Below are 15640 nucleotides of genomic sequence, written 5' to 3' on the forward strand. Positions count from 1 at the left end.
CAGGTTTGTAAATGATTGTTTTCCTGTTGTCTTCCCCAGTAGACTGGTGCTCCTGCTAAATCATGAACCTCACCTTCTGCTCCTGAGCATCTGGGTTCAGTGATCAAATATGGATCAGAATAACTGGAGATGGCCTTGGCTGTGAGACAATCCAGATTAAGTGACTAGTCCAAGATCACACAGCTAGCCAGTGTCTGAGGTCACACTGGAACTCAGGTCCTCCTGACTCTAGGGCTGGAACTCTACCCACTGCCCTTAATAAATATGCTTAATATTTTGGGTCTTAATTTTTACTATCTTTGTATCCCACCAGTGGCTGGCTCAGAGCATAGCCCAAGGTGGGGACTTAGGTGTCTAAAGGCTGGCATATACAAATGACAGAATGACAGAACAAATGAATGCCCATATAAATGAACACCTACATGAAAGAATGAAAAAGTGAGTGAATGGATGAATGAGTGAATTAATAATGAATGAGTAGCAGCTAAGTGGGGCAGTGGATAGAGCACTGGCCTTGGAGTTAGGAGGACCTGAGTTCAAATTCTACCTCAGACATTAAATAATTACTGATTTACGTGACCTTGGGCAAGTCACTTAAATCCATTGCCTTGTAAAAATCAATTAATAAATAACCCAATGAATGAACAAATGAGTACATGCCCTTATAAGTGAATACCTGTAAGAATGGATGAATGATGGGTAGCTAGGTGGCACAGTGAATAGAACACCTGGTCCTGGTGTCAGGAAGACCTGAATTCAAATCTGATCTCTAAATGTAATGTGACCTTGGACAAGTCATTTAACTGTGTTCCCTCGGAAAAACCAACGCCCCCCCAAAAAAAGGAATGGATGAATGAACAAATGAATGAATGGTTTAAAAAGAATGTGATTAAAGGAGCAGCTAGGTGGTGTGGTGGATAGAGCACGAGCCCTGGGGTCAGGAGGACCTGGGTTCAAATCTGACCTCAGACACTTAATCATTACCTAGCTGTGTGGTCTTGGGCAAGCCACTCAACCCCGTTGTCTTGCAAAAACCTAAAAAAATACAAATAAAAAAATGAACAAATGCGTGAAATAACAGCGGAATGAAGGTGCAGGGATGGTGAACAGGTGAATACCTATTGGGCCCGACGACGAACAAGGCCCAACGGAAGAAAGGTGCCTCTCACGGCCCCCGGGCCGGGCCGCCTGCCGGCAGGGGGCGCTGCGGGCGCCGGCAGGGCGGGCCCCGAGGCCGCCCCGCCCCCGGCGGTCCCCATGGCGACTGGAGACGCTCCTCCTTCCGGCGCCGCCCGCCCCGCCCCCCAGTCTCGCGAGCCTTCCCGCCTCCTCGCCCCCTTCCACGACAGAAGGCAGCCAATGGGCGGCGGCCCCGCCCCCTCCCCGCGCCCTCCCCCCCGGCCCGCCCGGAGCCCGCCCGGCGCAGGCGCAGGCGCCCTCGGGGAGCAGGCGCTGCGCTCGCCAGCGCCCCCGCCCGCCCGTCCCCGCGGCCCGGACCTGCGGCTGGGGCCGGAGCGGCCCAGGTAGGCAGCGGCTCGTCTGGCCCGCGCGGCCGCCCGCTGGGCGTCCCTGGCCGTTTCCATGGGAGCGGGGCGGGCCCGCCCGGAGGCAGCCAATGGGGCAGGGTGGGCGGGGTCAGCTCCGGGACCTGGGGCGCGGGGGGAGGGGGGGGCGGCCGGGTGAAGGGGGAGCCGTGGTGCCCCGGGCGGGGCCGAGGAGGGGGCTCCGGAGCCCGGCTGGCTGGCTGTCTGTGTGTCCGGCCAACAGAGGCCCCGCCCGGGCCCGAGGCCGGCTTGTGCCGCCGCCACGCCCCCTGGCGGCCCCCGGGTGCGCTGCCACCGGTCACGTGCCGTGGCTCGGGGCCGCCCCTTGGCGCCACCGGTCATGTGGCTTCCGGCCGCGGTGCACGCATGCGTGGGACATGCTGCCTTGGGCCAGGCGTCCGTGAGGCGCCCCCTGCCGGCTCCTGCAGGAGGAAGGCTGGGGCGAGGCCGCCACGTGGCCCTTCCCCAGCACACGCATGACGCGCAGCAGACGTGTGCGGGCCAAGCCTGCGTTCCTGTTGCCGGGCTCCCACGGGAGGGCGCTGCCATCTCCTCTAGCCCACTTCCGGGTGAGGAACCTGAGGCAGGTGCGGCAGGTGAGGCCCCGCCCCTCGCCCGGCTCGGGTAGGCCGAGAAGCCCGCGGAGACGAGGCCTTCCCTCCCCGCCAGGTGAAGTGTCTCCTCAAACTCATCGTCTCAGTCACAGTGAACACGCTTGTTCTCGAGTTCTTTGTTGGCAACGACACTAGGCCCGTTTGCCATTTCTTTCCACAGCTGCTGAGGCAAACAGGGCTTAGTAACTTGTCCAGGAAGTGTCTGAAGCCGCATTTGAACTCGGGTCTCCCTGTCTCCAAGAGTGGCATTTGCTCCGATGGGCCCCTACCTGTCCTGAAGATCCTGACATCCCTTAAAGATGCAGTCACATTGTCCATCATTTCCATCAAAGAACTTTGAAAAGATGGTACAGTGTACAGAGCATTGCTCTTGGAGTCAGGAGGACCTGAGTTCAAATCCAGCCTCAGACACTTAATACTTAGCTCTGGGACCTTGGGCAAGTCACTTAACCCCATTGCCTTGCCAAAAAAAAGAGCTATGGAAACAGAGAAGAGGGGAGAGAAGGAGGAAGTGAGAAAAGGGGAGAAAGAGAGGTAAGAATAACCAGTTTCTTTAGACCTAGACCATTTACAAATTTTTACTTGGCTGATGGAAGACCTTTGTTCAATGACAAATGAATGAACTCACCAGAGAAGGTGAGTCATATAGCATTGGTAGCATTCTAGCTACGGATGAAGCAAATGACAAAAGGAAGTTGATGCTAAATGGAGGGATGACTTCTCAGAGAGAAAAATAAAAAAGTTGCCAGAAGGGAATTTACTGTGAATCTCAATGCACAAGAAACATAATTTCATGGCATTATTGTCATCCTAATCTTTCAGTGCCCATGATATCTCACTGGAAAAATACCCCAGAAATAATTGTGGCTTATGTACCGATAGCTGTTTTAAGAGACAGAGAAATTACACAAAAAAATATAATAAGATCCTCAAAACTAAAACACTTTGCATTCGGTGCTTAATGACTTCATGAGAAAAAAAAGGAAGAAAAAATGGGATTAACTCAAAATGATCCATAGGCTTGATGTAAACTAGGCATGTAACTAAGAATGGATTAAGAGTTTGGCATAGGAGGCTGCTTCATTTTAAGAAGTTCCTCAATAGGGGACAGACCAAGATGGCAAAGAAAGACAACAACTGAACTCTCCCAAATTCACCTCCAAACTACTATAAAATAACACCTCAAAATGAATTCTGGAGTGGCAGAACCAACAAAAAGATGGTGTGAAACAATTTCTCAACCCAATGCAACTTAGAAAGCTGACAAGAAAGATTGGTCTCGGGGCGGCTAGGTGGTGTAGTGGATAAAGCACCGGCCTTGGAGTCAGGAGTACCTGGGTTCAAATGTGGTCTCAGACACATAATAATGACCTAGCTGAGTGGCCTTGGGCAAGCCACTTAACCCCATTTGCCTTGCAAAAACCTTAAAAAAAAAAGAAAAAGAAAAGGATTGGTCTCCAATACTAGACCTCTATCCAAAAGAAATCATAAAAAATGGGAAAAGTTCTACATGTTCAAAAATATTTATAGCAGATCTCTTTGTAGTGGCAAAGAATCAAAAATGGAGGGGATGCCCATCAACTGGGGAAAGACAATGAATTATGGTATATGAATGTTATGGAGTATTATTATTCTATAAGAAATCACAAGTGGTAAGACTTTAAAGAAGCACAGAAAGAATTACAGGAACTGATGCAGAGTGAAGGGAGCAGGTCCAAAAGAACATTGTACACATTAACAACAACTTTGTGACTTGATCAACTGTGATGGAAGCAGCGCCTCTCAGAAGTTCAAATCTAGGGTAACACTGTGAGATCTGTGATGGACAAAGCCATACACATTCGCGGGGGGGGGGGGGGGCAACAAAAAGTACAGAATCTGAATGTATGCTATATTCACTTTTTTAAAAACTCCTCTTATGTTTTTCCTTCCTATCCTATGGTTTTCTTTCTATTCCCTTAGTCCTAATTCCTCATAAGTAAAATGATTAATATGTGGGCATGTTGAATATGGGTGTACATATACAACTTTTATAGGACTGTTCACCTAAGGAGTAGGGAATGGAAAGAGAGGGTGGTGGAAAAATGTGTACCATATGAATATTCAGGAGAATGAATGAAAGACTTTCATGACATGTAACTGGAAAAATTGAAACAAAATATCAAAAAAAATCAAAAACAAAAAATATCAAAAAAGTTTTAAAAATTTTTGAAAGATAGGAACTGAATTTAAAATGATAGCACAATATATACTTGTTAATGGTTAAGAAATCTATATATAATATAATCAGTTTTATTAATAATTTTCCTCACTAAACCACCCCACATGGTCACAATATAAAATCTTTTTAACATTGTTATAATCTCCTAGCCAAAACCATATTTAGTATTTTGTGTCTTTATTCATCGGTGAAATTGGTCTATAATTTTCTTTCTGTTTTTACTCTTCCTGGTTTAGGCATCTGTATCATATTTGTTTCACAAAAGGAATTTGCAAGGACCCATTCTTTCCTTATTATTCTAAATTTTTTGCTGTTGGAATTGGTTTTGTCTTTAAATGTTTGATAAAATGCACTTGTAAATTCTCTGCTTCTTCTTTTCTTAGGAAACACATTTATAGCCTGCTCAATTTCTTTTTCTAAAATATGTCTCTTTAGCTATATTTCCTCTTCTACAAACCTGAGCAGTTTATATTTTATAAATATTCTTAAATACTTAAATTGTTAAATTTATTGACCTATAATTGGGAAAAATAACTTCTTATAATCACTTTGATTTAATCTTCAATATTAGTGTATTTATCCTTTTCATTTTTAGAAATTTGCATTTCTCTTTTCTCTTTTGTTTTTTACATAAAATAAACTAGTTTTATTTTTAATTCAATAATTTTATTATGCTCAGCTTTATTAATCTCATATTAAATTTTTAGAATTGCCAATTTAGAATTGTGAACTTTTAGTTTGTTCTTTTTCTTCATTTTATTAATGTAAAGTATGTAGAGATATAAATTTTCCTCTGATTATTGCTTTTGCTGTATCTCATAGGTTTTGATATATTATCTCATATTTGTAATTTTCTTTTGATATATTATCTCATATTTGTAATTTTCTTTAATAAAACTATTAATGTCATCTCAGGGTTTTTGTTACTTTTTTAAAATTAACATAATCAATTGTTCCTATGATTTCTTCTTTAACCTACTCATTCTTTAACATCAGGTTGTTTAGTCTCCTATGAGTTTTTATTCTATTTCCATGGTCTCTTATTAAAAATTTTTATTGCATTGTGTTCTGAAAAGGATACATTTAATAGTTTTGCTTTTCTGCTTTTAATAAAATTTTTATGCCTTAATATATGGTCAAGAGGCAGAGGAGAGAGCCAGGACAAGGTGGGAGATGGAGGCATATGTGGGGAAAACAAAGAGGATCAAATCCCTAGATCACAGTATTTGTGGAAAGAATAACATGGAAGAAGATTGGAAAGACAGGAAGGGACCAAATTTTAAGGACCCTTAAATTCCAAACACAGATCTCAAAATTGTATTAAATTGTAATTAAATTGTATTGTATTAAATATATTGTATTAAAAAGTGATCATTATAAAAGTATCTGGTACTGGCTAAGAAATACAGTGGTGAATCAGTAGAATAGATTTGATACACGATACAATGTAGTAAATGAAATAGCAATCTAGATAAACCCCAAAAATTCAGCTTTTGGGACATTATTGGATTAAAAACTCATTATTTGATAAAGACTGCAGGTACAATAGCATGACACAAACTAGGTAGAGTCCAACATCTTACATCATATACCAAGATGAGGTCAAAATGAGCACATGATTTAGACCTAAAAGATGATACCATAAACAAATTGGGGGAGCATGGAATAGTTTACCTGTCTAATCTGTGGAAAAGGGAAGAATTAATGACCAAACAAAAACTGCGCCAATTTTTAAATCCTTAATAATACAACTTTAATTTCTTCACTTCACTAAACATTTATTCCCTAGTTGACATAATATTCACAGAAATCCTTTTTCTTCTAAAGATACTCTGTTTTCAAGAACATCCTGATGTCTCCTCTCACCCAATCCTGCTGTTTATGCACAACTGTATTGCTGCCTTTTGCCATTTTGCAACCTAGCTGACTTGCACCAATTCCTTTTCCTTATTTCACCATTCTGTTACATTCAGAAACAAAATTTAACCCTTCACAATGACCTCCATCTTGTAAAGAAATGCCCATCCCCATGGAGCACATTCTTTCCAGGATGAATCCTCTGATATAAAGTCAGAGATAATCTCTGGCTGAAGGCCTCCCACATTGAATCTATATACAGTGTGTGTCCAGAGTGAATTTTCTGTGTCTCTGAACTTTATTTGAATGTCTTTCCTCATTCATGTGATAGGAATTCTTATTTTGTTGTTCAGGTATTTCAGTCATGTCCATGATCCCAATTAGTCCTGATCCCAATTAGTTTTCATGGCACATGTACTGGTATAGTTTGCCATTTTCTTCTCCAGGAATCCATTTTATTGGATAATTAGAGGTTAAGATCCTGATTTTCACAGGGTCACACAACTAGGAAGTGTCTAAAGTTGGATTTGAACTCAGGTCTTCCCAGATTCAGGTCAGATATTCTATCTGCTGAGCTGCCTTACAGATAAAAATTCTATCTAGTATGAATTCTCTGATGAGAAATAAGATTTGACTTTTGCACAAAGACTTACCACATTGATTACATTCATAATGTTTCTCTTTCCAGTATATGGAGTCTTTCCACACTGATTACATTTACAAAATTTGTCTCCAGGATGAATTCTTTGTTATACAATAACACTGCCCCTCTGTGTTAAACTCTCTCCTCATTGATTACACTCATAAAGATTGTCTCCAGTATGGATTCTCTGATGTAGATTAAGAATGGATCTGAGTCTGAAAGTCTTTCCACACTGATTACATTTATAAGGCTTCTCTCCAGTGTGGATTCTTTGATGTTCAGTAAGTTTTTGTTTCTTTCGAAAAGTCTTTCCACACTGATTACATTTATAAGGCTTCTCTCCAGTGTGAATTCTTTGATGTTCAGTAAGTTTCTGTTTCATTCGGTAACTTTTTCCACATTGATTACATTCATAAGGTTTCTCCCCAGTATGGATTCTCTGATGTTGAGCAAATTTGTTGCACTGTCGGAAATTCTTTCCACACTGAACACATCCATAAGGTTTCTCTCTGGTGTGAATTCTCTGATGTTTACAAAGACTGGACCTACACCTGAAGGTCTTCCCACACTGACCACATCCATAAGGTTTCTCTCCAGTGTGAATTCTCTGATGTTCGGCAAGTCTCTGTTTCTTTTGGAAAGTTTTTCCACATTGAACACATCCATAAGATTTCTCTCTGGTGTGGATTCTCTGAGGTACAGCATGCCTTTCTGGCCCAGTAAAGTCAGAGGGGTCATCATGCATGAATCTTTGCTTCTGAGTTTCTTCCACAGAAAGATTTATCTCTGCTAGAGTCTCCTTTATTTCAGGTCTGATATCGCCTTCTAAAAGAAAAAAATAAACTATTATTTACATAATCACATATATACACATATATAATTATTTCCTCATTTGTATTCTATTTCCCCAGGCAAAGAGAAAGTCTTCAAACTTAAATGGGTAGAATCAATCATTTGAAAATGCCATTAGCTCATATCCAATATTTAATTTATAAAGAGCTTCACACACATTCACATTAGTCTCATAACAAATCTGTGACACAGTCAGAACCAGGATTTTCATTATATTCATGACTCAGAATTGCTGACTAACTTAACCCAAATCCCAGCAGCTGAGAATAAGGACACAAGCTCTGTGACTGAACATGATCTTGCCCACAATACTAGACAGATTGTCTCCTCTTGCAGTCTCTCCTTTTCATTTAGATGGTATGCTATTTGGTACAAAATACTAAGTATCCATATTATTTCATTATCATCTCTAAACATTATGTAATTTTTCTGGCAATCATTTTCGATCTTATTTTTTTCTGTTGCAGTATCTGAGATCAGTTGATGAATGCCAACACTGTATTTATCTGATGCGAAAGGGATTTTGTTCTGGCTCATTACATCTATTTATTTATTTCCTCTTGCAGCCCTTCCCATTTAAGTGGTTCCCAAAACTCCTGGAGATTCAAGACAGTGGTCTAAGGGAATTGAGCTAAAATTGTTTATGGCACTTTAGCCAGTAAATAATTGTCCAATTTTGTTACAAAATTGTAAATTTTGACTTATTGCACATCAAAAATTTGTAAAAAATTACAAAATTCTGAGACAACAAGCAGGTGCATTTAAAAACTCTTAACTGGTTTCTTTCTGAAGTGATTTTAGATCATAATGATCAGGCTTTGGGGGTTGGTGCAATATCATCAAACTCTTGACTGCTTTTTACTAAATGCAACCCATTCTTTCAGGTTTTTAACTTGATATCAAATTATTTCCAAACTTCCAGGATTATTAGACATTCATGTGCAAATGGTCACAGGAATGCATAGACCCTCATTGGTGGTCTGTCACTCCACAACAGTAGTTCTCTCATTCCTGGGGTACCTTGTAAACACATCATTAAAGTTGCAATCACTTGATCAAAATGATATTGGGTTTGCATTTTGTCTTCCATTCCCTCATCCACACTATCTTATCTGAGAACTTACTTCACTGAAAAAAAAACTGGACATTTCTCAAGAGCTTTTGAAAACCATGATTAATAGCCATGGATGGTAGAGGCCACCTCATGGACCAACGCAACCATTCTACAAAATAGACCCTAAATTGCCAATTATTGCAATACTGAGATTGTTTTCTGATTTGAACTCATGTTCTGCTTATGTTACTATTGTTCCATGTGACAGTTTTTTTTGGTTGGTTTTTGCAAGGCAGTGGGATTGAGTGACTTGCTCAAGGTCACACAATTAGGTAACTATTAAGGTCAGATTTGAACTCAGGTCCTCTTGATTCCAGGGCAGATGCTCTATCCACTGTGCCACCTAGCTGCCCCCATATGGCAGCTTCTTAAAGGGATAGCCATTCAGTAGAGTTTCAGCCTATTTGCTGGTGGTAGAAAAGGTTATGTCTGAAGAAATTCTATCTTTGCAGTTGTGCAATTTACCTTCAAGTGTATTTATCATTTAATAACACTATTTATCATGAACCAATAGGAAAATAAATTTTTTAAATAGTAACTAGTAACTCATTTTGTTGATGAATTGGGGGCTAAAAAGAAAAAAAAATTAACTTCCATCCCTTAGCAAGAGAATGTGTCCAGTTATCCCATTTCCACCTCATGTATATGTGAACATTTGTATGGTGTAGTTTAAAAATCAGAATTCAGCTGGTGGTGCAGTGGATAGAATGTCATGAAGACCTGAGTTCCAATCCCACCTCAGAAACTTGTTTGTCCTGTGACCTGGTTTGCTTCAGTTTTTTCACCTGTAAAATGGGCATAATAACAACACTTAACTGATAGGGCTGTGATGAAGTATCAAGTGACATAATATTTATGAAACCCATGGTGTATGGTGGGTGCTGTAGAAATACTATTACTCTTAATTTGACTGTTTCCTTCCCAATTTTGCCCTTATTATCATCACTCCATATATTCCCTTATTTCTCTATTTGAATTAAATGTATTTCCATTCCAAAATACTCTATTCCTAGTAGAGCAACTAAGAGTGAGGTTCATGTTTCTTCTCCTGAGCTCTATGGCTGCAGGGACCATCTTTTGCCTTTCTTTTTACCCTCAGAGTATGGCACAGTGCTTCAAACAAAAGGTGCCTAATCAGTGTTGATGACCTGCCCAGGACTGACACCAGGCCCCAAACCCCTACCTCAGTCTCTGCATTCTGGTCTCTGTGCTTGTTGTCAACTGTGGTTTTCTCACCTGTCACCTTTAAGTGGTCACCTTGGCAGGTTCTAACCCTGATGGAACCTGACCCCACCCCCAGCACCAAAGATCACAGAGGCTTCTGTCAAAGCTCCTGAAGGGTCTCCTACATGGAACACCTGGAGATCTCTACCACCCAGCTCTCTAAACTAAGATGGTGGTCACCCTCATGAACCTGGCTAATGCATCTCCCAAGAACAGGACAGAGATTGAGCTGCAGAGATCAGGAAAGTGCTTTGGATTCAGACTTTTTGCAAAGCTTAATCTTGTATGACTTCCAAATAAGGCAGCAACCTTTACTCCTTACGTGCAGGCTGCCCTGGATCCTCTATAGACTTTAGCACATAATCTCACTGGAACCCTCACTCTATCAAGTCAGTCTTTTGATATCCCCCCAATTGACTTCCCATGCCACTCATCTCAGAAACATCAATATCTTTTTTCATTTGTTCCCAACCCTCCCTTGTAACTAACCTGTTCTCCTCTTCCTCAGTCACACCTACTTATTTAAATATTTGACCTCTTATTTCACTGAAAAAAGCTGGACATTTCTGAAGAGCTTTTTTGTGCTCCTGATCGCATATAAATCAGATGCCTTCTTTTCCTTTTTGGCCCAGTAACAGATGAAATGATGGTCCTTCTACATGCTAAAGTCAATCCCTTTAAGTGTACAAATAATCCCATTCCACCCCTTCTAGTATCCATCCTCCTCTAGTATCCTCATTTTCCACTAATTTTCACTCTCTCCTTCTCTTTCCTTTTGTTACAAATAAAACCATTTCTAAACCTCTTATCTTAAAAATACTCTCATTTGACTGAATCATCCCCATGAGAGAGTATCCAGTATCTTTCCTCCTTTTCGGAATGAAACAGCTGGAGTTGATTTGCTAAATTCAATGGCCATTTCTTAATCCTCATCCTTCTTGACTTCTCCGAGCTTTGACAGGGTCAGTATTCCCCGTTTTTTTGACACTCTCCTCTCTAGGTTTTAGTGACACCATTCTCTCCTGGTTCTCATCTGCCATGTCCCAAAACTAAACACTCTCTCTTTCCTCCAATCTTCTCATCTTCCTGCTATTCTAATGCTCCCTGGGGCATCCTCCCAATAATCCAGACTCACATTTACCCTTCCTTGAGCCAAGTTCAATTTGTCACAAAGTCCTGTGATTCTACCTGTGTGACAGCTCTTATGTACACTCCTCACATACTTCCCCAGTACTGCCATTGTTCAGGTCCACATCACTTCATACCTAAGGTATTTAAGATCCTGTTTGTTGGGCTGACTACCTCAAGGCTTCCCCCAATCGTGTCAATTCTTCTTCCCAAAGATCTGCCTGACCATGTCCCCACCTACTCCACAACTTCCTCTGGCTCCCCAAAGGATCAAAGATAAAGTGGTCTAGGGCTGCTAAACCAACTCATCCAGTTTTCTTTCATGCAACTTTTGCCTTTTCTGCTGTAATCCAGTGGTCAGGGTCTCCCTTCCTCACCATACCTGTGCCTAGAATTCTTGGCCTGACTTCTCTAAGCCCCATTTAAAGCCCACTTTCCAGAGTAAGCCTCTTCCAATCTTCTTATCTTTTAGTACCTTAACCTGTTCAGTGTGGATTTCTACATAGTTGTTGGCATGTCATCTGTCCCAGCAGACTATGCTCTCTCAGAGCAGGGAGGCCCTTGAATCTCTTTATATCCTGGGGCTTAGCATAGGGCCTATTATGAAGAAAGTACTTAATGTTCGACTTGAAGAGGGCTTAAGAAAGAGAGCTCTTTGGATAGTCAAAGCTCTTTTTGTACTTTCAAAAGAGTTCCATGTCCCCCAAGTTCCAAACACTGACTTCTTATAGGATCATAGACTGATCCCAGGAAGGGAGTTGAAAGACCATTGAATTACAACCACCTCATTTTGCATATGAAGAAACTAAGGTTGCTCAGTGGTTCATATACCTGCTTTAACCTCACTCACCTGGACAATGGTTCCTCAGGCTTTCCTGCTTCAGCATCCATGGTATATCCCTTTGCTCAAAATAAGAGATCACATCTTCCCTGGAAACTAGAAGTCCTGGGCACAAGAAATAAGGGATAAAGATGGAGAGAAATTTGAAATTTAGAAGTGCTCCATTTTGAGAATCACTTCAGTATGTTCACACATAGGAGGAGTCTGTACTGGTCAATTAGGGCTTCTTAATTCAAGAAACCCAAAATAGGATGTATTGTACAACCTGTTGTGAGAAACATCCAAATCCTCCACCACTACCCCCAAATCCATTCTGGCCAAAACTGCTAACCTCTAAAACTGGTTAAAAGGTTTACTGGGCTAGATGAGCCTTGAACTCCAGCAATAGGGATTTTGATGAATCAGATTTTGCCCCATCACCTTGCCTGATTACTCCCTGAAATCTAAATAAACCTTGTCTACTGTTCATTTAGGAGTGTTTGTCCATTTGGGTTGAGAGTCTCCTGTTGGTAAACTCCAGAAACCCAAGTTGGTCCAAATTCTGATTCTTGACCAGTCTGTTCTTCATGACACTACCAGAGGCGTGCAACCAAGGAACACAGGGTGGTTCCCAAGATTCCTGGAATATAGTTCCCAAGATTCCTGGAATATAGTTCCCATAGTTTATTTTGGGAGAGCTTGGGGAGAAGATCATGGAACCAGTTTGGAGTCAGAAAATTGGTCATGGTGCACCTCCTTCACAGAAGGATGGACTCATTGCATAGTTTCCATTCCTGAGTTAAATTTGGCCTCAGACAGTTACTAGCTATGTGCTCTTGAACAGGTCACTTAACCTCTGTTTGCCTCAGTTTTCTCAACTATAAAATGGAGATATAATATCACCTAATATCACCAGAAGATTATTATGAAGACAAATTGGCATAATATTGTCAAGAAAGCACTTGACATAGCCCCTGGGAAATAGTAGGTGCATATAAATGTTTATTGCCTTCCCTTTTCTACCATCTATACTGGAATTTTAGGGCAACATGAAGGAAGATTACAGACCAACCAGCCTCACTAGACACATCTAGGAACTGTGATAAATTGATACTTCTTAAAAAGATTATTTCAAAAACTACTCACATCCCAAAGAGGAAGGGGTTGCATAAAAAACTGCTTCAGTTTTCATAAATTATGTCCAGGTAGAAGTTAAACTAAATAACCCAAGATTCATTTCACATCTAAGATGCTTCCACACTAACTGGTTCTTTGATCAGAAACTACCTAGAATTTCTAGGACAGTTTCAGGAGCAACAAAGAAAACTCTCAGCTTCCTATCATACAGTTTTGAAGGCTTTTTAATAGGAAAGTCAGCCAACCAGAGGAATCTATATTTTAAACACAGGAGATCATCACTTATTTGTAATTGATAAATGTTCCAAACCCAGCACACTACAGAATGAAGCTACTTCCTTTGATTGCAGAATTAGAATCACCAGGGGAAGTGTTCTTACCAAGAGAGAGCAGGTTCTGGGCATTCTCCAGTGTGACCTCCTTGTACAGATTCTTCTGAGGATAGTCTAAGAGGCCCCACTCATCCTGGGTGAAGTCCACAGCCACATCCTTAAAGGTCACTATTTCCTAAATGATCAAAGTCAGAGGATGAAGAGCTGAAAGACTAGAATTAAATAGTTCAATCCTCATCAGTTTATAGGTGGAAACAAGCACAGAAAATAACTGAGGAATCTTTTGTTCTTTTACACTTTTTGAGAATTCCAAGAATAAATAAATCTTTCTTTTTCTGTAGTCCCTTGAGTTACTTTATCATTGGATAGTATCCATAGTGTGGGTTGTCCCTAAAGAAAGGCAGTCCTTTTATTGATGGACAACTTACTCTCCAGTTGATTCCCTGACTCACATCCCACAAAAGCTATTATTCCAAACCACTTTCCTTCTCAAGCCTCCCACATTCCTCCTTTAACCACCATAGGGTGAACCTCCTTTTAAGATGAAAATTCACCTCAGATATCTCCCACATTTCTCACTTGGCTCAACTTCTCTGACTGATTTCTCCATCAAGTCCCTGAATTGGGTAACTTCTCCCCAATCAGATCCTTTCTTTTGTCTACTGTCTTCTTTTTTTTTAAATGCCAGAATAAGGGAAGAGAAAATCTAGAATCTGCCATAGCAAGCCTCCCTTAAGAAAACAAAAGAGAATAGATAGGAAATACAAATACACAAAAGGATAACCTAGAAGAAGAGAAGCAAAAATCAATAACATAAAAAGAAAATCTGCCCCTTGCTGAAGCAAAACATACTAAACTCAAAGACAGGATGTCCCAAGAATCTGAGGTCTCCCAGAAGGAAACAACATTGGCACAATCATGAAGGAAATATTCAAAGAAAATTGGCCAGAACTTCTGAACAGAGAAAATGAAATTCCAGATCAAATAATTGACAAATCACTTATAGTTAAAAAAAAAAAGCCCCAAAACTCAAAGCTGCAAACTCCAAGACTGTTCATGGTTATATTTAACAATTCAGTTCAGAAACAAAATTTCCAATAAGCCATTAGGAGAATGACTTTCAAATATAATGGAAAGGACACTGGAATAATGCAAGATTAATGTAAACCTGGGGCAGCTAGGTGGCTCAGTGGATAGAGCACTGGCCCTGGAGTCAGGAGGACCTGAGTTCAAATCCCACCTCAGATGCTTAATAATTACCTAGCTGTGTGGCCTTGGGCAAGCCACTTAACCCCATTGCCTTGCAAAAATTAAAAAAATGTAACCCCACTATATTGAAAACATTGTTCCAAAGAGCATTGGAGCTCAGAATGCAGCCCAGGGTGACCCATCCTACCAATTTGAGTTTAACACTATGGGACAAAAAGTGGATCTTCAGCAATAAAGAGGAACTGAAATATTTTTAGTTAGAAAAGCGGCTATTGTGAATAGACTCCCAACACTCTGATTCTAGGAGCTTGCTTATTTTGTAGAATTACTTGACATGGAAGAGAGTATGATGTGCCAAGGTCTTATCCAAGTCCGGTGCTAGGTGATCTGCTACCAATGGGGAGTAAAAAAGAGGCAAAAGACAGTCCCTGCCCTTACAGTTTAATGAGGAAGATAGCATTCCACAAATATATACAACGAAAGCTACACAAAGGACAAATAGAAATAACTAAAATAGAAAAAGCAGAAGAATTGAGAGGGCTTGAAAGAAACCTTCCCGTGGTTAATTTTAATTATGACTTGAAGCCAGGCAACAGAGATAGAGATTAGGGCAAGAAAGGTAGTTTGTGAGAATCATCAGCATAGAGGCAGTGATGAATCACTAAATAAAGGAGTTTAAGGGAGGAGAAGAACAAGATACTCATTGGAGAGAGCACCAACCCTGGAGTCAGGAAGACCTAAGTTCAAATGTGACCTCAGATACTTGACATTTATTAGTTGTTAGACCCTGGGCAAATGCCTTGACACTGTCCAGGGTTATTTCCACTTATCCTGATCCATATCTGGTCACTTGACTCCTGGGGGGGAAGTGAGGCTGGTGACTTTGCACAGCCCCCCACACACAGTCATGGGATCATCTCTCTGATTTGATAATGAAGGTTAAAC

At 40.9% G+C, this 15640-nt stretch overlaps 3 protein-coding genes across 12 annotated transcripts in view; 1 reads left to right on the forward strand and 2 right to left on the reverse strand.

Annotated features, from left to right (window-relative positions):
* LOC141493339 (protein FAM228B-like) overlaps positions 1-1623 on the reverse strand; it is a 53648-nt gene extending 52025 nt beyond the window's left edge. For 4 of the 7 annotated variants that reach the window (XM_074194601.1, XM_074194577.1, XM_074194547.1 and 1 more), the window contains exon 1: positions 1119-1250. The gene's annotated coding sequence lies outside the window, so the exon portion shown is untranslated. Of the gene's footprint in view, positions 1-984; positions 1036-1118; positions 1251-1497 lie in introns of those variants that run through there. The other 3 variants (XM_074194555.1, XM_074194593.1, XM_074194561.1) reach the window with 2 other exon arrangements.
* The window catches only part of PFN4 (profilin family member 4), a 38272-nt gene continuing 24043 nt past the window's right edge, over positions 1412-15640 (forward strand). For 3 of the 4 annotated variants that reach the window (XM_074194616.1, XM_074194623.1, XM_074194653.1), the window contains exon 1: positions 1412-1523. The gene's annotated coding sequence lies outside the window, so the exon portion shown is untranslated. Of the gene's footprint in view, positions 1524-1995; positions 2214-15640 lie in introns of those variants that run through there. The other variant, XM_074194633.1, reaches the window with a different exon arrangement.
* On the reverse strand, positions 5736-14518 carry LOC141493247 (uncharacterized). The gene is made up of 3 exons (XM_074194341.1): positions 13535-14518; positions 12048-12143; positions 5736-7704 (listed from the first exon to the last, which is right to left on the reverse strand). Exons 2-3 carry the CDS (start codon positions 12082-12084, stop codon positions 7025-7027), a joined length of 717 nt encoding a protein of 238 aa, XP_074050442.1. The 5' UTR covers positions 12085-12143; positions 13535-14518; the 3' UTR covers positions 5736-7024.

The sequence above is a fragment of the Macrotis lagotis genome, chromosome 1, assembly GCF_037893015.1.
Source record: "Macrotis lagotis isolate mMagLag1 chromosome 1, bilby.v1.9.chrom.fasta, whole genome shotgun sequence".
Classification (NCBI taxonomy): Eukaryota; Metazoa; Chordata; class Mammalia; order Peramelemorphia; family Peramelidae; genus Macrotis; species Macrotis lagotis.

Coding starts and splice junctions, on each gene's coding strand:
- LOC141493247 (XM_074194341.1), bottom strand. CDS start 12,084: ATGCTGAAGCAGGAAAGCCTGAGGAACCATTGTCCAG. Junction 7,705..12,047: donor CCTGAGGAACCATTGTCCAG/GTGAGTGAGGTT, acceptor TTTTTCTTTTAG/AAGGCGATATCAGACCTGAA.